This window comes from Callionymus lyra, chromosome 16 (genome assembly GCF_982586985.1).
Source record: "Callionymus lyra chromosome 16, fCalLyr1.hap1.1, whole genome shotgun sequence".
Classification (NCBI taxonomy): domain Eukaryota; kingdom Metazoa; phylum Chordata; class Actinopteri; order Syngnathiformes; family Callionymidae; genus Callionymus; species Callionymus lyra.
The window spans coordinates 3,854,644-3,876,381 of NC_141833.1; the positions used below are offsets into that span (position 1 = coordinate 3,854,644).

Genomic DNA, 21,738 nt, shown 5'->3' on the forward strand with positions numbered 1-21,738 from the left:
TATGCAATTAATTCAAAGTAGTAATGGGGCAAAGGGAAGTGTGTGGACAACGTAGGTAAATAAAGAATAATTTGAAGACTTCTTCTTCCTATATTTTTTAATTTAAAAAATGTTACAAAAAATGAAGATTGAATAAATAAAATAAAAATCACACGTAAGAAAGATGTTTGACTGTATTTTAAACATTTATTAGAAAACAAAAAGGACTATTCCTACAAAGTTCTGTATGGAAAAGTATAAAACGCGGCAAATCCCGAAGGCCAAGGTCAATGGTTTTGGTAAACTGACTGTATCGTCAAAAAATGCTGAAATAAACGGGTACATAAAGTTTGAAATCCTGACCTCTTCTAGACTTAAGCTGCCTCCAATTCATGTCTTTAACTCTGGAAATGGCCTCATCGGATTAGATAAAACCTCCTTCAAATATCTGTACACTGAAGATGTGGCCATCGAAGAGAAATCCTCTCTAGAAGGGTAGCACCGGAATTGAACCTTACAGGGGTAATACACAAGAGTGGCCTACTGGAACATGACCGTTCACTTGACTGTTCCCAGTGTTTCATTTCTGATGGAGCACCACGTCTGGAAGATCACCCTGAGAGAAGAACACATTCATCTAACCACGTGACATCATAAAGCGGAATCTTTCTACCAAAAGTGAGAGAGGTTGTGTTCTGACCTGCAGTGATCGGCCACACACTGGTTGCTGCAGTACTCTCGGTCCCAGTCTTTGTTCTCCACTGCAGGTTTGTTACAGCCCGCCCTCACGCACACGCCCGTTCCTCCGCCGCCATCTTTGGAGCCGTTCATCTCCACAACATCCTGATAATTATAGTAAAATCTCAAACACTTTTATTTCTGCAGGCTTTTTCTTGATTATCTGAGACTCCTGCGTTTGACGGTGGTGTCTTGACCTTTTAAGTATATATTTTATTAGGTACTGTTTTGATTGTTCAAGCGCTTTGTGACCCTGGTCTAGAAAAGCGCTCCACAAATATCACTTATTTACTTACATTTGTTAACAATATCTGAACAACCAGTCAGTCCGGCGTATAAAAGCTCAAACAGCTTCAACGGTGCCACTCATGCAGAGATTGTTCAGACCTTTTAAACAATTCTAAAAATGCCACCATTTAAAAAATGTAATGGCAAAGTAAAGTGGATCAATCTAGAAGGATTCATAACAGTGCATAATTAACACTAATATTTCAAAATCCACTTTGTCTCAAATATCAACCATTTAAAAAAATTTGCAACATTAAAATCTGGCAAGCGTTTTTATACGATACATTTATATACATCTCAAATAAAACCATGTTCATAGCTTTTTGAAAATGGATAAGATTATTACATTTTCAGATCTGGTAGTCGGCTAGTAACAGTAAAAAAAACAACATGCAACTCCAAAGCCAAAATGAAGCGCTGGGTCTGGCTATGACCTGCTGGGTGGTGAGTTTATTGTTCTGTCCTCATAGAGAAGCAGGTAAATGTTTGCGTTTCACTAAAAACACAAACCTTGGTGTGTGTATCCAGAATATATTGAGCAGGGCTGGAAGAATTACAGATTTCTTACACTCTTCTAGGCTGATTCTGGTTGACATGAGCAAGATCTTGCTGGTGTTTGATAATTAATCTGGGAGTGTTGTCGTCTGGAAGTGTGTGTTCTGTACTTGTTATAAAGAACGGCCATATCAGTTCAACTTGACCATGAACAGGACAAAACAAAAGCAACTGTTGGAATCTCACAGGTGCACAGGGTTATGTAGTCCCGTCTTCACAGGGTAATTTCCCACAGACTTCTTCAGCCTTTAAATTGATAAAAGCTTGTTATTCTAATCTTGGGGTGTTGTTAACTGCGTAATTACAGCTTAAGGAAAGTTAAGTTCAAGACTTTTTACGGACAATTTGAACTTAAAATTATGATCAACTTGACAATCAAGTCAAAACGTACCACAATTATATAAAAATCAACAATTTCTTGCACAAAGAACACTGTGCCTCATGCACGTCACCTCTTTCAGCCATGAAGATAAATGATGTGTTACCTATTATCACTGAAGTTACATCTTTCCATGTTGCCCAAAGCAAACGTCTATTCCCAAAATTGCTACATGACCTCGTTGAGGTAGAATCACATCGTGCATCTGCTGTATTAATCCCCTATTTTGATTGCTCCTAAATCCAATTGTATAATTGTATTTTATGTTCTTCTTATTTTATTTTTTATGTATTATTTTTTATTGTTTATGAAAAATTGCTGGCTATTGGTAAAAAACAATTTCCCAAAGGAGACCTCCTGAGGGATCAATAAAGTTTTACCTTACCTTACCTTACCTTACCTTATAATTATTTTAATAAATACATAGTTGGAAATATTAACATTACATCCAACTAACATTTTTTGACATGTTTAAAACTTTAGAAAACGTTTATTAAGACATTTAAATACCAATTAGGGCCTTAATTTTAGATCTATGAAATTAACATCTTTTAAGAATTTACAAGGAAACCCTGGGAACTGTGTTGGGTCGCTCTGCATGGATAGCAGCGACTCTAAGGTCGTGCAAAAACGTTTCAGAATTCAACAACTTACCTCATCTGCATGTGAAACTTCTACTAAATCCTCGTCGTGATCACCTGGATGTACGTCAACAGCTGGAATCGAGTGTGCGGTCCCAGAGCCAGGGACAATAATGGGCAGCGCATTCTTCACCTCTAAAGAGGTTGGAACTATTTTGATCTGGAGAGGAGGAGGGGGTGTGGCCACAGAGAGGCTTGCACTGCTGACCTCCCGAGGCTTCGCTTGTAAAGGCGGAGGCGCTGGCGCCATCTGCTGGAGCCGTGGAGGAGGCGGCGCGTTCTGCATCTGCTGAAGTGGCGGCGGCTGGCGAGGGGCACCGGTCAGCACAGTGACCCCACCGGGAAGCATGGTGACCACCTGACTGCCCTGCCGCAACAAGTGCTTGGGAATGATGATTTTCGTGACAGTCGGGGCAGCAGGCGGAGGAGTGGTCTTGTTGGCTCCGGTGCGGGAGCGCGTGGCCATCTCTGGCACATCCAGGATGATGTTGGAAGCGCAGATGTTGGTGATGGTGTTCTCCTCCACGGTGCTGTCGGTCGGCTGGTTGGAGGCTGGAACCACAGTGGTCACTGGAGGAGGAGGAGGGGAGGGCGAAGTTTCCATCTCCTCCGAGGCGGGCTAAGTGAGGAGGGATGCGTTAGAAATCAACTTTCTGTAATGTTTCAGTCATGTACTAAAGCTCTCCAACTATTATTTTAACAATACTATTCAACTTTGTCTGGAAGACACAACACCAAACTGATTTATAAAAGCTTTGTCTACTAGTTGGCACTTGTTGCTGTATAATCGCTTAAGCTTTAATCAGAAGCTTTTATTGCCAGCGTTGTTTTAAACACAACACAGGATTTTTTTTAATATAGTTTTTATTTAGCTAGTCATATCTATCCATCTATTAAAACTGTTTCTATTTTCTGAAGTTTTACCAACTTTTAACGTATTTTAATGCCATATAGAGAATAGTGATTTTGGAGCAATGAGGACATTTTCCTCCATCCATGTTTTAATTATTTACGTTTAGAAGCATCTTTCTTGCATTGAGGAAGATTAGTTTTTACTAGTATTTTAATTCTTGTGTTATTTTTCTATATCTTTTCTATATTCTATATGTTTAATCCAGAGGAGTACTACTTTACAGCAGAGTTTTCATATGACTAAGGTACTGAGCAGAATTCCAAGGAGAAAAAAAGGTTGTGCTCCTACTCATGAAGATGATCTGTTACTGTAACTAACCTGGGAGAGCTGATTGGCTCTGTACGCAGCCAGAGCTTTTAAATATTCCTTTTTAGCCATTTCAGCCTTTCTTTTATACACCTGGTGAAGAAGAAAGAAGCACTTGTTAAAAACATCAATGTTTCATTTTGTAACAAATCAGAATCAGAATCCTTTATTTAAAAGATATAGTCCATGAGTAAGACCTGTTTCTGTTCTTCAGCCAAGCTGTCCCACATTGACGCGACGATCTTGGAAACTTCTCCAAAAGAAGCGTTGGGATTCTGGCCCTTGATGGCAGCCTGGGTGTCTCTGAAGAACAGTGCGTACGCCGACACAGGCTTCTGGGGTTCATTGGGATCTTTCTTCTTCTTTCCTTTTTTTGCACCAGCCGCTGTGACGGCCTGCAAAAGAGAGGCTGGCTTCCCCCCACTCCTCTTTGGGACAGCGATAACGTGGGCAGGGTGGGAGATGATGGACGAAACTGAAGACAACATGGGGGAGTCCACTAGTACACTTCTCTGTAAAATTAAAAAAAAAACACTTCTTAAAGCCTGTATTAAGGAGGACATTTTTCACAATTACAAGTGTCATTATTACAGAATACCATAATGTACAGTTAGATATAATTCAAAAATGATTTGAGCTCAGATGTGTCAGGTGCTATGAAATATGTTGTCACCTTGAAGTCATCCATGTCCTCATCCTGGAGGGAGTCAGCAGGTGATGGTGTAGCTGACAGTGGCTGCTCCAGGGTCTGCCCATGATGACCCAGACCCAGTGAAAGTTCTGTTGGGTTAATGGTACTGAGCTGTCCACCATCCAAAAGACTGTGACCCATGTCTGCAAGCTGGACGTCAATAGTCATCGGAGATGAATTGCCAAAGTGTGATCCTATACCATTCCCAAGCTCCTGGAGAAACATACATAAAACAGTGTTTTAGTCTGTTCGGTAGCAACGCTGATAGAGTTTATTGCAGAATACGTTACCAGAGACGAAGAGCTAAGTAGGGCTCCACCCCCAGCCTGGACCATGGCCCCCATGTCTAGCTGCTCCAGACCCTGGGATCCAGTGTTGACGAAAGTGGAGGCAAAAGAGGGGTCGTTCGCCTCCACGACAAGATTACTGACCAGACTGCGGGAGACGGCGGGGCCAAGGCTGCCATCTGAGAGTTCAAAGTGTTGCACAGCATCTCCGATGGTGAGGGAAGAGTCAGGGTCCAGCGAGATGGGGGGAATCTCAAACACTTCATCACCCAGGCTTGGAGTATGGAAGGTCTGCTACAGTAGATCAGAGGTCGGAAACAGACAAATTAAACAGATCCAAAACAAATTCTTACATCGTCATATGACTAACTATATAATCCTCATTGCTCTTAAGTCAAGGAAAATAGCGGCAGAGAAAAAGGAGCAACATCTCTGTTAGATCAGATCATTTTTTCACTGAACATTTATCCAAATTGAAGGCCCGTGACCTCAGTTCCAAGCCTCTTTGTTTACAACTGCAGCGCTTCATGTAAGTGCTTTTTTTCTATACATCTGCAAAATATTTACACAAAATTAAAGTTCAATATAGGTATATATCCTGAATATATGACATAAATATATCAATAAGGGGATTTTATTGCATAAAAAAGGGTAACCTGCCACAATTCGGATATAATACTTTGCCTTCATTGATACTTTAAATATTATTATTTTAGATAACTTTGATACCGTTTTGATTCATCAATTTCTAACACACACTTTACAAATTAAAATATGAGCAGATTATGTGACACGATTTCATCTGAAATATCCAACACACACACTGTTTTCCAAGTATTAGTTTCAAACCTTATATTGTTCATACAGTATTACGAAACAAAGTTGCAAAGACGCCGATTTTGTTGAAATATTAACACATAAAAAAATAACCGTTTACAAAATCAGTTTAAAACCATAACCGCTTACCTCCGCTGATAAGAATGGATGGGCCGCACTACTTATGCTCATATAACCTTGGTTGTTTTCTGCAAACTAACAAAAAAAAAAACACACCGATCTCAGTTCATTTGTAAAAGTTTCAAACAGTTGATCTGGTCCTGGTACCTTGTTCTCCTCAGAGTAGCCAGTGTACGACTGTGTGTCCATGTACTCCGTGTCAACATTTTGCGAACAGCCCTCCGCCAAACCAGGGTAAAAATTAAGGTCCATATTCAGTAAATTTACATCACCATTCGAGCGAGGTATCACGATGGATCTAAATTTGTCAAAAATAGACTATCACAACATCAACAAAGCATGCTACTAGCTAATGCTAGCAGCCGGTGTTTCACTCCAGGATGCTAAACAACCATAAACCAGTCTCTTTAAGATGACTGGGTAATAATAAGAAACGGATTCCACTACCAAGTAATATTTACTACAATAACTATATGGAAATTGTGGACCATATGTTGAAAAATGTATGTTTAAAGTTTATGATCGCTGGCTAAAAAAAACCCATTCGCTGCTAGCTGTCGCCCCCAGAGCTCACATTGCTGATGGATTCAGGGACTGTCGGAAAAGTTTCTGCTGGATCCTTGGGACTCTCCAGAGATCCTCAAAAGACAATTAAATACAACACATTTCGTGGAAGAGGTTTATATAGCTATTCAAGACGAACGTGTCACGATTTAGGAAAAATTACTTATGATTAATTGGTGTTTCTTTTTTAAAGATGGTTTGAGGTTAAAAATAGAACGAGCTTCAAATGCACCAAGGCGAACGACCAGACAAATTACTCAAAAGGTACAAAAGCTGTCGAAACTGATAGAATTTTTGCACAACGCTTCTTTAGAAGTTACTATTTGTTACTCTACTAAAATATGTTTCAGCATCTAAGTTGCAAGATATTAAACATATTGGACCGTTTTACCATCTGGATGACGTACAACGTCAGAATCATCAGAATCAACAGATCAACATATAACCAATGAGAAGATCATGTAGACTTAATTATTATTATTATTATTATTATTATTATTATTATTATTATTATTATTATTATTTCTTTTTTTCAATTCAAAACCGATATACCTCCTTTATAGTTTGAGTACTACTATTCTAATTAATGTTTCACTTTTCTATATCTATATATATGTCAGATTAGCTACCAATCGTTTCACTGTATAAAGACTGTTTGTTATTGATGTACATATTTACTGTAAATTGTCCCACAGGATTTATTAAATCAGAGCCAAATCACTGTGTTACAGCATCACAGCTAATCTTGTCCTTTCTCTTTATTTCTCTTTGTACTTGCTGTGGTGTGTTGGGGTGGGAATGTGTCCAGGAGGAGTGTCGACAGGTTGATCAGGAGGGCTGGCTCTGTGGTTGGCATGAAGCTGGACTCACTGGTGACAGTTGCAGAGAGCAGAGATCTCTGAACAAACTACTGTCCATCATGGACGATGACAGTCATCCTCTGAACACTGTCATCAGGGAGCAGAGAAGCAGATGGAGCATGAATGCTCCTCCCATGATGCAAAACTAATAGACTCAGGGACTCATTCGTTCCTTGTGCTATTAGATTGTTTAATTCTGAATTTGGGGGCATCTATCTATCGCTTTGAGTTACATTTTCCCATCCTAGACTTTTACTTTCATTCTCATGTCTTAGTTATACATTTTGTTATGAACACTGCTGATCCCAATGATACCATATTTCTAACATGCAATACAACATCACCATCAACAGTCTAGGTATTTTAGGTGATCTATCTCAAACACAACTAATGAAAACCTTGATTGGTTGCATCAGGGAAGCTTGAAACCACACCTGATTTGCAAATATGTACTCTCATGATGAATTATATTCTGGGGGTTGAATACAGTTTTTCTCAGTTGCTTTGGTGTTTTTCTCAGATCAGAATGAAAATTATCATAACTATTAGTTCAACCTCCGCAACATTTAGTAGCAATTTCTCCTTCCTCTGAAAAAATTGCAAATGCTTTTAGACATGTATCAGTTGCTTTCATACAATTCTCTGCTGTTTTATAACATTGTCATTTGCTTATGTCATGTCAGTCAAATTGAACTATACTTATGGATGCTGAATCGTTCCCAATAAAACAAATAGTCTTCATTTCATTGCTTGAGTCATTACATACAAAATTGTTGAACTAGTTGTCAAATTCTGTCAAGCAAATTTATACCTTTCTTTATCATTTTTTTCCTAGAAATGTCTCCTTAATTGAACAATTGCGCTCAGGTGGACTTCAGCTTTCACTCACGAGGAGGTGTGTGAAGTAATAGTTGTAACCAATGACAAGCCACTTCTTCACTGTCACTAAGGGATGAATCCCATGAACCCTCACTTGTCAAGCATATATGAACTGAGCAGGACATAGTGTGTACCATTTCTACAATTCTGTGACACATTGAGGATGCGGGGAGGAAGGGGATTGGGACAAAAACAGGGGGAGAGGGAGAAGAGGCCAAATACATAGGCAGATTCCACATCACAATATGTCCTGTTATATTGTTCACATTTGTGCAAAGCTCTACCAAAAGGTTGTTTTTTATGTTTATTCTAAATAAGTGACTGAAGTGTATTTTTCTTTTGCACAATGCTGTAGAATTGCAAAGAGCATATACAGTAAAAATGTGAAACATAGGTCTTTAGTGTCTTGTACTCACTTACTCCCCTAACTACAGCAATGTGTAACTTTACTGTAGTTTCCAAATGGCTGTACAAGTAGTGTATAGTGCTGTCTTGAGCATTTTCAGGTAGTGTCACAGAGTTCTGACCTTTTTTTTGCATTGGAAAACACCGAGAGAATAAACTGTCATAATGAAAACATGACAAAACCATTTGACTATCTTGTTCATAAACAATGGTGTCAAGACTTCTCATTTTGATGACACTGGCATTTTCATTGACATGAATACTTGCTTTTGAGGAATAGACTATCCATTTTGAGCAAGCGACGTAATTTGCAAGGTTATCCACTAGGTTTTGCAGTTTGAACTAATTGTTTTGAGAGATGCACTAACTGCTGTGCAAATGTTAATAGTGATGTGAGAAAAGCACCAAAGCGACTGAGAAAAACTGTAATTCTGACACTGCAGTGGTCATATAAAGTGGCACTTTGTGTTGAATTTGGAGAAACCGCTTGTAATATTAGTTGTGTTGAGCTAATTTGATTTTTTTATTGCCAATAGTTGCTAATTTGTAAATTGTATTTTGGGTGTCATGGTCTCTGCAGTGGAGAGGAGGACTTGAGCACTGATCCTCAGAGCTGCTCAGCTTTATTCTCACTTTCTGTCTAGCAGCTGTTTGTTTCTGATCAGTGAGTCCATCTGTGTTGACTCTTCTTAGGAGTCCTCAGTCTACTGGCCTTCAGCTGCAGTGAAGATACCAGGACCTTCTATACCAGGACCTTCTATTCCCCTTCGACTTGTGTCCTAAAACTCCGTAGAAGATCTTCATTATGATCATTAAGTGTTTCAATTGACTAAAACAATTTGGTGCTTTTTCCACTTTTTGCAGCAGAGCTGGACGTGTGGACAGAAACAAGAAGTCAACACATGAACTGAAGATATCACTGGAGGGTTTGTTTGCACAGACTTCATCAAGCTTTAGGTCAATATGATCAATTTAAGCTGAAAACTGTTTGACTCACAACTGAACTGAGGGTTATTCTCTAAAGAAAGCAGGAAGGGATATTTGACTTTTATCTAAATTATTTCTAGATTAAGTAAGTCATTTTCAAGAAGATAATATTTTTTTAATACACTTTAAAATGTTTGTCCATTATTAGTAGATAACATTATGACCATATGTAAGTTCAATAGTGTCTGTGTAATAAATATGATATGATATAATATGATATGCCTTTATTAATCCTACATTGGGAAATTCAGGTTGTCACAGAAATAAAAATAGATACATAAATTACCATATATTATATTCAGACCAAAATTATATAAAAAACATTACATATAAAATAATAGTAATAAACAAAGTAAATAATAACCATATAATAACCGTACTAAAATCATAATTACACTACAAATGAAGCTTACTAACTTACCTTTATTTAACTTGGAATGCAGCTAACATTAATCATATCTAAGTGATACAAATATATAATACATAGGTAATCCAAAATATAAAGGTGAAATATTGAAAATTTCCATTCAAAGCTTTGTTAAAAAAAGGGGATTTTTAAATCTTGCTTAATAACATCAGTTGTGTGTGGCGCCCTCAGGTGGTCAGGGAGGGTGAGAGAGGGAGGCAGGGGGTGAGAAGTTCCTTGAGCTAAAATGTGATTGTTAAATATTCATTTAACTAGTTCTGGATTTCTGATATAGTTAGATTAGATAAAACATTTTTCAGTGCATTAAGGTTGGTTGTTATTGATATACGTGTGATTTGTAAAGTAAATTGTCCCATAGGATTGATTCCATTGGAACCAAATCACTAAAGTATAAGTTTCATTCATGATGCTTGTGTGATATTTTGCCAGCATCTCAGCTAATCTTGACATGGAATGAGAAGCATCGTGAAGGTGACACAAGGTGGAGTTTGATGGGTTAATGAGCTGTCGTCTGTGTTTTACTTAAGTTTACTTGCAGCAAACTAAACTTTGTTGCCCTCATAATTCACTTGTTTCATTATGGCTGAAACTATTAATCTGTCACTTCGAGTTACCTTTTCTGACTTTGACTTATACTTTCATTCTCATGTCTTAGTTAAACATTTTGTTAATGGACACTGTAGTCAGAGACATGACATGTTGATGCTTCAAGTTAATCATTTAATTTAAAGGATTCAGGGAGGTTCAAGGCACATTTTTACAATGAAGACATCATGTTTTCACTCGTGGAAATAAAAACGTAAAAAAAAAGACTTCTGCTCCTGGTATCCACACGATCTGAGAATCAGTCACAGGTTCAACCACTCTGTCCAGATCCACTTTCTATTTAGGTGCTGACATGGCAGGGAAAATGGCAGCTACTTCCTCCATCACACTAAAACAAAGCACAGTTAAGAAAAGATTAAATATGAAGTTTTCATTTTTATCTATTATCTTGTTTACCACAGAACATTGTTGTCTTCTCACCTCTTAATCTTGTTCATGGCCAGCTTGGTCTTGGACATATTCTCCTTTACAGCTTCCACACTGAAGTTCGACAGCTACCAAAACAAAAGCAGTAAAGTGAGTGAATGTTACTCTAGAGACTTGTGTGTGGACTCTGAAGAGGTGAGGAACTCACTTCCTTCTCAATAGCAGCTATTTCCTCAGCAGTGGGCTTTTTGGCCAGCTCTGCGAGTGCCTTGTCCACAAATTCATCAATCTTCAGCTTCAAGTTGTCCCTGTTGTCCTCCAACCAGTCGATGCTCGCGCTCCGCTGTTTCTTGAGATATTTCTGGAGGTCCTCTACAGTCACCGCCTCCAACTGTGTGGAAACAATAAAAACAATAAAGGAGAGAGCAGTGAGACACAAAGATGACAGGAGCTTGGTGACCTGGTGCTCACCTGCTTGTCCATCTCAGCCAATTCTGCATCTGTCATTCTAGAAGGTACGAGCAGAGGAGCCGGATCAATACCACGTCAAAACATTCACTCACCTCTGAATCCAAGAACTTGTTCCTCACTTTTTAGGTGTCATGTTGGTCATCCCTGGTGCAGCTCCTGAACACACAAGCAGAGGTTGATGTTAGTGAGTAGAAGGTGTCAGTGTTTCCCAACACGACTGTGGGAAGCACTTTTCATGTGAGTGGAAACATGAGGATTCTTCTCACCAGTTCCATGAAGCAACAGAAATCCAACTGCCAGAGCTGAAAAACACACATGTGATGTCAACTGACTGCACTTAGGCTGCAACATTTGATTTGGAAAAGTCAGACATGGATGTGAATCATGACATTGTGGAGAAGGATCAAGTACTTTTTCTGTTTCTCAACCCAAGGGTCATATATATATTTGAGGAAGACAGCACTTCTACATCTAGTTTCTGCTGGAGAAGAAGAAGAAGAAGAAGAAGAAGAGTGAACTCACCAGCGATCAGGAGGGACTTGGGTGTCATGGTCTCTGCAGTGGAGAGGAGGACTTGAGCACTGATCCTCAGAGCTGCTCAGCTTTATTCTCACTTTCTGCCTCGCAGCTGTTTGTTTATGATCAGTGAGTCCATCTTTGTTGACTCTTCTTAAGAGTGCTCAGCCTACTGGCCTTCAGCTTCTGTGAAGATACCAGGACCTTCTTTGCCGCTTCAACTAGTGTCCTAGAACTCCCTAATAGATCTTCAGTGTGATCACAAAGTATTTCCATCGTCTAGAATAGCCTTTTTCAATTTTTGCAGAAGAGCTTGAAGTGTGGACAAAATGACAACAAGATAGTCACCTCAACTGAAGATATTAATGGAGGCTTTGTTTGAAGAGACATAATCAACTTTGAGTACATTTGACTAAAAAGTATTGACTTAAGCTGGAAGCTGTTTGACTCACAACTGAAATGTGGAATCTATTGCAAAGAGAGCAAGAAGGAATGTTTTACCAAAACATTTGGAAATTAATTAGATTTTTTCATTATTGGATGCCATTATGACCACATGTATGTCAAATACTTTCCATGGTATATGAATGAATGTAGAAATACTGATCTATACTGATCATCTGAAGATTGTACCGACTATGAATGTACTGTTGAGTTGAGCTGACCTAATGATGATTAAGTCTTAGTGGTTAATTATAGTTAAATGTTACATCCTTTGTCACCAGTCACTGCTTTGTAACTCTCCACTTTTCCCTTTTTTTTTCTTTAGCTTTTCACAAATGAAATTATAGGGGTGCCTGTTCATAATAAGTGACTTCAGTAAGCAGTGAAGCAATATTGGTGCTGGTACCTCACTCCCGATGCGAGAATCAAGCCTTACTTGTATGGTCTACCATTAAATATTTGCCACGAATTTTAATAAAGAACAGCCAATGTCCCAGAATCATTCTGGTGCTGCAATAAAAGTGGTTTAACCAGGCTAAACTAGAAGTGCTTTACTTCAAGTTAGTCATGTTTGCCGAAGAACCCTCAGTTCAGTTGCGAGTTAAACACCTTCCATCATAAGTCAATCATTTTTAAATCAGATTTTTTAAAAGCTTGATAAGGTCTCTTTATGCAAACAAACCCTCCAGTGATATCTTCACACGTCCAGCTCTGCTATAATAAGTTGAAAAGGCACCAAATTGTTTAAGACCATTGAAACACTTGATGATCATAATAAAGTTCTTCTATGGAGTTTTAGGACACAAGTTGAAGGGGAATAGAAGGCCCTGTATCTTCACTGCTAGTGTTTCTTATGTCTATTGCAAAAATGAATTTGTCACATAAGAAAAAAAAATGTCTTTGTTCTTGATCAGCCATTTATTGTCCAACACTGTTTTTCTTTCTTGCCAGTAGTTCAACTTCACTCCACTACTGAAGTAATCTTGTTCTTGTTTAGAGAAGAACCTTAGAAATGATCTTCTGCTTTTCTCAGTCAGCCCCCCTGGTAGTTTGCTCGATTAGAAAAATGGGGTCCTCTGAAATTCCTTTTTCTAATCCAGTTATCATGTGAGCTAGAAAGTTGTAGAGAAGCAAAAGACAATCTTGACTGTGTACCAAGCACTTGTGCAGGTGAAAGTATTGCAAGGACAGTCCATGCTCGCTTATGAACATACTCAGGGAGAGCAGGTAGATGGTGAAGAGTGTTGGGCCCCAAACAGTGCCCTGGTGGACTCAACAAGTGACCTTGTGTGAGCGAAGATTTCTTTTCCCTATGACAACATGTTCCATTTTGTCAGACAAATAATTTAAACCATTTAAATGTCTTGTCTGTCAGTCTGATGGTGTGTTGCCGGTGATGAAGAAGGATTGTTTGGTTAACTGTGTCCTCGGAGATGGGCGCTATTGCCACGACCAGGTCCTTAGAGCGGTAGCTGACAACATTGCCACCGCCATCAACAGCAGCAAAGGCTCCACAGACCAAAGACCATCACGTTCCAAAGAGCTGGAGAGAATACCAATATACCTGCACGGGCATAGTCCGGCTTCCTCACCTCCGCCAACGACTGGCAACTGGAAGTAGACTTAGGTAGACAACTCAAGTTCCCTCCCAATATCAACCAGGCTTCGCCCAGACATTATCATTCTCAGTCTCAGATTCCACCTAGCATATGGCCATTCTGGAGCTCACCGTGCCATGGGATGGACGCATGGATGAGGCCAATGAGAAGAAAGGTGCCAAGTGCCAGGAGAAAGTGGAAAAGTGCAGGAGGCAAGCCTGGAAAACCATTTGTGAGTCTCTAGAGGTGGGCTGCCGGGGATTTGCAGGGCGGTCAGTTTGTAGAGTGTTCATGAAGTTAGGACTTGTTGGGGAGGCAAAACGGAAGGCCATCGGATCCACAACTGAAGCAACTGAGAAAGCCACTAGATAGCTTTGGATTAGGAGGGCAGAACTGTGGGCAAAGGCTGCTGGGACACAGGCCGGGGATTGATCACCCCTGGTCAGGTCGCCTGGGCTGAGGGGGTCTGATGTTGAAAGACCCAAAACCCCCGATGATCCTAGGATACAACATCACTGATGATGTGTCCCAGTGCATCCGCAAGATGTATCTTTCACCAAATGCAGCTGTTGAGGAGGATAAATTGAGACGGGGAACAACATTCTCTTGGCTGGAGAGACTGCTGAATTCACATGTGAGGAAGTGGCTTGGACTTCCTCTATGTATCTACAGTGTTGGCTTGTACGGCAATGAAGCCCTGTCCTTGCCAATATCCATCCTGGTGGACGAATACAAATAAGTACCAAATCAAGACTGTAAATTAATATTTTCAAATCCCAGGATCCATACGTCAGAGGTGCTGCTCCAACCCTAGCAACAGGGAGGAAATGGAAGCCATCTTGAGCAGTGGCAAATGCACAAACTGCACTCAGACACTCGGATATAGTGGGGTATGTCCAACATTGCAAAGAGGGCTTTGGCTTGGAGGCAACAACACCCATGTGGCAAAAGGCTACTCCGACAGAGCGGCGGAACATGGTGTCTAATAGGCTATCCTTTATCATCGAAGTCACCTACGACGTCCTGCCCGTTCCAACCAACCGACATATTTGGTACGGAAAGGACCCGTCCTGTCTCCAGTGTGCAGCCCCAGCAAACCTAAAACACATCCTAGTGGGGTGCAAGAGCAGACAACCCCATGGACGGGGTACCCCTGGCGCCACAACAAAGTGCTGAGGTTCTGGCTGCTGAATTGGAAAACAAGAGAGTAGCCGTCAACACATTGCCTCTGATTTACCAGCCTAACCTCTCACAGAAAACCACCTTTGTCATGAAGGGGGAAAAAACGCAGACCAAATCATCAAGATGTCGGGGCACACAACTGAGGATGTGTCATGCTGGTGGCAACGCACAAACCCGGTGCCCAATCCCACCCTACCTAATTGGAAATCTCCAACCCCAACTGTTGTGCTGTTTTTGTTTGCGTTTTTGGAATCTTTAACAACCAGGCCTATTGAGAATTGTGAATTCTCTTGCCATCAAGAGGTCATTTGTGACACTGAACAAAGCTGTCTCTGTGCTATGGCTGGTATTAAAAAAATAGGTTGGATTTTTTTTTGAAAAAGGGTAATTTTTTTTGAAGTGGTAATGGTGTTAAGATGTTACTTTTTTTCCAGGACTTATGACAGAAATGGCATGTTAGAAATGAGGTTGTAGTTGGAGAGTTTCTGGGTCCAGGATGGGCTTTTTTAGAAGTAGTCTGATGTCAGCTGTATTTAATACAGTTGGATTGTGGTCGTCTAGAAGGGATTGATTTATGATTGAACGAGAGGAAAGATGGCAGAGATGTTCACCTTCAGCACCATAATAAAATAATAATAATAAAAATAAAAATAATGAAATGATAAATAAATGAACAACAATCAAACATTAGTACCGGACACACCATCGGTCTGACATTTAAGTCGCTGTTCAGTGCTATCAGAGTGTCCTGGAGGGGCTAGGAAAGGTTCGCCATCATTAACAGCAGCTTGGCCACTGTCCTCCTGTCTCCCACCTCCTCCTGAGTCCACAAAGCTGCAGAGGACAGACCTGGCCCTCCTCAACAGGCTGTAATGCTCCTGACCTGCAGACAGCTCCATATAACATGGAGTATTTCACGTACATGTGGTCATAATGGCATCCAATAATGATATCATGAACTGAATCTCCAAATGTCTTAGATTACGGTCAAACATTCCTTCTTACTCTCTTTGCAATAGATTCGACATTTCAGTTGTGAGTCAAACATCTTCCAGCTTAAGTCAATCATTTTTAATCATATTTACTCAAAGTTGATTAGGTCTCTGCAAACAAAGCCTCCATTAATATCTTCAGTTGAGGTGACTATCTTGTTGTCATTTTGTCCACACTTCCAGCTCTTCTGCAAAAATAGAAAAAGGCTATTCTAGACAATAGAAACACTTTGTGATCACACTGAAGATCTATTAGGGAGTTCTAGGACACTAGGTGAAGGGGAATAGAAGGTCCTGGTATCTTCACTGCTGCTGAAGGCCAGTAGACTGATGACTCCTAAGAAGAGTCAACAAAGATGGAATCACTGATCATAAACAAACAGCTGCGAGGCAGAAAGTGAGAATAAAGCTGAGCAGCTCTGAGGATCAGTGCTCAAGTCCTCCTCTCCACTGCAGAGACCATGACACCCAAGTCACTCCTGATCACTGGTGAGTTCACTCTTCTTCTTCTTCTTCTTCTTCTTCTCCAGCAGAAACTAGATGTAGAAGTGCTGTGTTTCTCAAATATATATATGACCCTCGGGTTGAGAAACAGAAAAAGTACTTGATCCTTCTCCACAATGTCATGATTCACATCCATGTCTGACTTTTCCAAATCAAATGTTGCAGCCTAAGTGCAGTCAGTTGACATCACATGTGTGTTTTTCAGCTCTGGCAGTTGGATTTCTGTTGCTTCATGGAACTGGTGAGAAGAATCCTCATGTTTCCACTCACATGAAAAGTGCTTCCCACAGTCGTGTTGGGAAACACTGACACCTTCTACTCACTAACATCAACCTCTGCTTGTGTGTTCAGGAGCTGCACCAGGGATGACCAACATGACACCTAAAAAGTGAGGAACAAGTTCTTGGATTCAGAGGTGAGTGAATGTTTTGACGTGGTATTGATCCGGCTCCTCTGCTCGTACCTTCTAGAATGACAGATGCAGAATTGGCTGAGATGGACAAGCAGGTGAGCACCAGGTCACCAAGCTCCTGTCATCTTTGTGTCTCACTGCTCTCACCTTTATTGTTTTTATTGTTTCCACACAGTTGGAGGCGGTGACTGTAGAGGACCTCCAGAAATATCTCAAGAAACAGCGGAGCGCGAGCATCGACTGGTTGGAGGACAACAGGGACAACTTGAAGCTGAAGATTGATGAATTTGTGGACAAGGCACTCGCAGAGCTGGCCAAAGAGCCCACTGCTGAGGAAATAGCTGCTATTGAGAAGGAAGTGAGTTCCTCACCTCTTCAGAGTCCACACACAAGTCTCTAGAGTAACATTCACTCACTTTACTGCTTTTGTTTTGGTAGCTGTCGAACTTCAGTGTGGAAGCTGTAAAGGAGAATATGTCCAAGACCAAGCTGGCCATGAACAAGATTAAGAGGTGAGAAGACAACAATGTTCTGTGGTAAACAAGATAATAGATAAAAATGAAAACTTCATATTTAATCTTCTCTTAACTGTGCTTTGTTTTAGTGTGATGGAGGAAGTAGCTGCCATTTTCCCTGCCATGTCAGCACCTAAATAGAAAGTGGATCTGGCCAACTCTACAAATGTGTATTTTAACCTTCTTGACATCTTCACTAATAAACACATTCATAAACATCTCTCTGACTCCTGTGTTAATCATCTGAGTCTTTTCGGTAAACACTCAAGTCATCATTTATTGTACATCTTCACCTTCATGGGGATTGGGGTGATCATCCTGGGTCTTGGGATCTTCGAGCTACTTCAGAGCTCTAGGAAGTCTGTGATCAACAAGACTGTGCGGAGTGATCCACGTGTGCGCTCTGAGAAATCCGGACTTCACGCATCCGTGACGCGACGACGTGGCCAAAATTCTTGTGGACTTGGGAAAGGTCAACAACGAGAACGAGTGAGCGCAAAAGACACATCAAAAAGTTACTCTCTACCATCCAACGTATACTAATGGACTGACCAATCATCTGCCTGGCCAAGAAATGATTATACCAGTGTTTTCCTAACAAATAAAGAAATAACTATTTTTTTTTTCCCTTAACAATTACAATATGATTATACCCATGTTTTTTTGTTTTTTTTACAAATTAAGAAATTATTATATCTGTGTTTTTTTCTCTTTACAAAGTAAGAAATGATTATAACTGTGTTGTTTTCTTAACCAATCAAGAAAGGATTATAACTGGGTTTTTCTTTCCTTTACAAATTATGATAAAAAATATACCTGTGTTTTCTGACAAATAAAGAAATGATTATTTCTTTGTTTTTCTTTCCTTTATAAATTATGATAAAGCTATACCTGTGTTTTCTTACAAATCAAGAAATGACTTTATCTGTGTTTTCGAACTTAAGATATGATTATATCTGTAATTCTTTACCATTTACTATGTGATTATACTTATGTTTTTTATTTTTCAAGTTAATGGGGGCGGGACTAGATAAGCTTCAATCTTCTCCTGCTGTTTTCCCTTCGGGACATGCATGTAATATGTGAACTATGATGAAATGACGAAATGTGAACCAGACTGTCATGCCCGAAATAAACAATTCATTCATTCATTCATTCATTTTTGTTGATTTATTCACATATTTACAAACCCGAAATGCTGAAAATAAAAGGTTTTCTTGTCTTGATGGAATAGGTGGAATTTTGCCCCACCTGGTAACAGTGTTTTTTTTAATTAATTCCATTTTTTGAATCAGGCTAATATTTTCTTTGAGGCCAAAGCCTCTCTGAATGAATGTGTGTGCGCTCAGCTTCAATACAAACTACGTCTTCCTCTGCGGTTGTTCTTTCAACCTTGCCTTTTGTCTGACTGCAAAAGATACCTCCTCAAGCTCCAGACTAATCATTTGATATAAAAGTTTCTTTAGTCAGAAGTGAATTTTGGGGATCATCCGGTATTGAACCTGGAAACGATCGCAACTGAAGCGAGAATCATCCTGGAGGGGCTAGGAAAGGTTCGCCATCATTAACAGCAGCTTGGCCACTGTCCTCCTGTCTCCCACCTCCTCCTGAGTCCACAAAGCTGCAGAGGACAGACCTGGCCCTCCTCAACAGGCTGTAATGCTCCTGACTTGCAGACAGCTCCATATAACATGGAGTATTTCACGTACATGTGGTCATAATGGCATCCAATAATGATATCATGAACTGAATCTCCAAATGTCTCAGATTACGGTCAAACATTCCTTCTTACTCTCTTTGCAATAGATTCGACATTTCAGTTGTGAGTCAAACATCTTCCAGCTAAAGTCACTCATTTTTAATCATATTTACTCAAAGTTGATTAGGTCTCTGCAAACAAAGCCTCCATTTATATCTTCAGTTGAGGTGACTATCTTGTTGTCATTTTGTCCACACTTCCAGCTCTTCTGCAAAAATAGAAAAAGGCTATTCTAGACAATGGAAACACTTTGTGATCACACTGAAGATCTATTAGGGAGTTCTAGGACACTAGGTGAAGGGGAATAGAAGGTCCTGGTATCTTCACTGCTGCTGAAGGCCAGTAGACTGATGACTCCTAAGAAGAGTCAACAAAGATGGACTCACTGATCATAAACAAACAGCTGCGAGGCAGAAAGTGAGAATAAAGCTGAGCAGCTCTGAGGATCAGTGCTCAAGTCCTCCACTCCACTGCAGAGACCATGACACCCAAGTCACTCCTGATCACTGGTGAGTTCACTCTTCTTCTTCTTCTTCTTCTTCTTCTCCAGCAGAAACTAGATGTAGAAGTGCTGTGTTTCTCAAATATATATATGACCCTCGGGTTGAGAAACAGAAAAAGTACTTGATCCTTCTCCACAATGTCATGATTCACATCCATGTCTGACTTTTCCAAATCAAATGTTGCAGCCTAAGTGCAGTCAGTTGACATCACATGTGTGTTTTTCAGCTCTGGCAGTTGGATTTCTGTTGCTTCATGGAACTGGTGAGAAGAATCCTCATGTTTCCACTCACATGAAAAGTGCTTCCCACAGTCGTGTTGGGAAACACTGACACCTTCTACTCACTAACATCAACCTCTGCTTTTGTGTTCAGGAGCTGCACCAGGGATGACCAACATGACACCTAAAAAGTGAGGAACAAGTTCTTGGATTCAGAGGTGAGTGAATGTTTTGACGTGGTATTGATCCGGCTCCTCTGCTCGTACCTTCTAGAATGACAGATGCAGAATTGGCTGAGATGGACAAGCAGGTGAGCACCAGGTCACCAAGCTCCTGTCATCTTTGTGTCTCACTGCTCTCACCTTTATTGTTTTTATTGTTTCCACACAGTTGGAGGCGGTGACTGTAGAGGACCTCCAGAAATATCTCAAGAAACAGCGGAGCGCGAGCATCGACTGGTTGGAGGACAACAGGGACAACTTGAAGCTGAAGATTGATGAATTTGTGGACAAGGCACTCGCAGAGCTGGCCAAAGAGCCCACTGCTGAGGAAATAGCTGCTATTGAGAAGGAAGTGAGTTCCTCACCTCTTCAGAGTCCACACACAAGTCTCTAGAGTAACATTCACTCACTTTACTGCTTTTGTTTTGGTAGCTGTCGAACTTCAGTGTGGAAGCTGTAAAGGAGAATATGTCCAAGACCAAGCTGGCCATGAACAAGATTAAGAGGTGAGAAGACAACAATGTTCTGTGGTAAACAAGATAATAGATAAAAATGAAAACTTCATATTTAATCTTCTCTTAACTGTGCTTTGTTTTAGTGTGATGGAGGAAGTAGCTGCCATTTTCCCTGCCATGTCAGCACCTAAATAGAAAGTGGATCTGGCCAACTCTACAAATGTGTATTTTAACCTTCTTGACATCTTCACTAATAAACACATTCATAAACATCTCTCTGACTCCTGTGTTAATCATCTGAGTCTTTTCGGTAAACACTCAAGTCATCATTTATTGTACATCTTCACCTTCATGGGGATTGGGGTGATCATCCTGGGTCTTGGGATCTTCGAGCTACTTCAGAGCTCTAGGAAGTCTGTGATCAACAAGACTGTGCGGAGTGATCCACGTGTGCGCTCTGAGAAATCTGGACTTCACGCATCCGTGACGCGACGACGTGGCCAAAATTCTTGTGGACTTGGGAAAGGTCAACAACGAGAACGAGTGAGCGCAAAAGACACATCAAAAAGTTACTCTCTACCATCCAACGTATACTAATGGACTGACCAATCATCTGCCTGGCCAAGAAATGATTATACCAGTGTTTTCCTAACAAATAAAGAAATAACTATTTTTTTTTTCCCTTAACAATTACAATATGATTATACCCATGTTTTTTTTTTTTTTTTACAAATTAAGAAATTATTATATCTGTGTTTTTTTCTCTTTACAAAGTAAGAAATGATTATAACTGTGTTGTTTTCTTAACCAATCAAGAAAGGATTATAACTGGGTTTTTCTTTCCTTTACAAATTATGATAAAAAATATACCTGTGTTTTCTGACAAATAAAGAAATGATTATTTCTTTGTTTTTCTTTCCTTTATAAATTATGATAAAGCTATACCTGTGTTTTCTTACAAATCAAGAAATGACTTTATCTGTGTTTTCGAACTTAAGATATGATTATATCTGTAATTCTTTACCATTTACTATGTGATTATACTTACGTTTTTTACTTTTCAAGTTAATGGGGGCGGGACTAGATAAGCTTCAATCTTCTCCTGCTGTTTTCCCTTCGG

At 40.0% G+C, this 21,738-nt stretch overlaps 3 protein-coding genes and 1 long non-coding RNA gene across 4 annotated transcripts; 2 read left to right on the plus strand and 2 right to left on the minus strand.

Moving 5' to 3' along the window:
- Nucleotides 1-162: 162 nt before the first annotated feature.
- Nucleotides 163-6,287, minus strand: LOC148063265 (TOX high mobility group box family member 4-B-like). The gene is made up of 9 exons (XM_087811582.1): nucleotides 5,882-6,287; nucleotides 5,744-5,809; nucleotides 4,781-5,071; nucleotides 4,473-4,703; nucleotides 3,997-4,311; nucleotides 3,812-3,892; nucleotides 2,594-3,199; nucleotides 680-822; nucleotides 163-595 (listed from the first exon to the last, which is right to left on the minus strand). Exons 1-9 carry the CDS (start codon nucleotides 5,984-5,986, stop codon nucleotides 538-540), a joined length of 1,896 nt encoding a protein of 631 aa, XP_087667708.1. The 5' UTR covers nucleotides 5,987-6,287; the 3' UTR covers nucleotides 163-537.
- Nucleotides 6,288-10,660: 4,373 nt separating this feature from the next.
- LOC148063266 (uncharacterized) lies at nucleotides 10,661-11,926 on the minus strand. The gene is made up of 7 exons (XM_087811636.1): nucleotides 11,822-11,926; nucleotides 11,566-11,601; nucleotides 11,419-11,455; nucleotides 11,300-11,336; nucleotides 11,037-11,219; nucleotides 10,883-10,956; nucleotides 10,661-10,790 (listed from the first exon to the last, which is right to left on the minus strand). The coding sequence occupies exons 1-7, from the start codon at nucleotides 11,847-11,849 to the stop codon at nucleotides 10,739-10,741; spliced, it is 447 nt and encodes a 148-aa protein (XP_087667762.1). The 5' UTR covers nucleotides 11,850-11,926; the 3' UTR covers nucleotides 10,661-10,738.
- A 2,042-nt stretch (nucleotides 11,927-13,968) lies between these two features.
- Nucleotides 13,969-17,682, plus strand: LOC148063267 (uncharacterized). Its single transcript, XM_087811739.1, has 8 exons — nucleotides 13,969-14,089; nucleotides 14,867-15,004; nucleotides 16,741-16,776; nucleotides 16,887-16,923; nucleotides 17,006-17,042; nucleotides 17,123-17,305; nucleotides 17,386-17,459; nucleotides 17,552-17,682. The coding sequence occupies exons 1-8, from the start codon at nucleotides 13,969-13,971 to the stop codon at nucleotides 17,601-17,603; spliced, it is 678 nt and encodes a 225-aa protein (XP_087667865.1). The 3' UTR covers nucleotides 17,604-17,682.
- A 2,913-nt stretch (nucleotides 17,683-20,595) lies between these two features.
- Nucleotides 20,596-20,892, plus strand: LOC148063268 (uncharacterized). Its single transcript, XR_015713566.1, has 2 exons — nucleotides 20,596-20,669; nucleotides 20,762-20,892. It is a non-coding gene; the product is annotated as an uncharacterized LOC148063268 (long non-coding RNA).
- The last annotated feature ends 846 nt before the right edge of the window (nucleotides 20,893-21,738 follow it).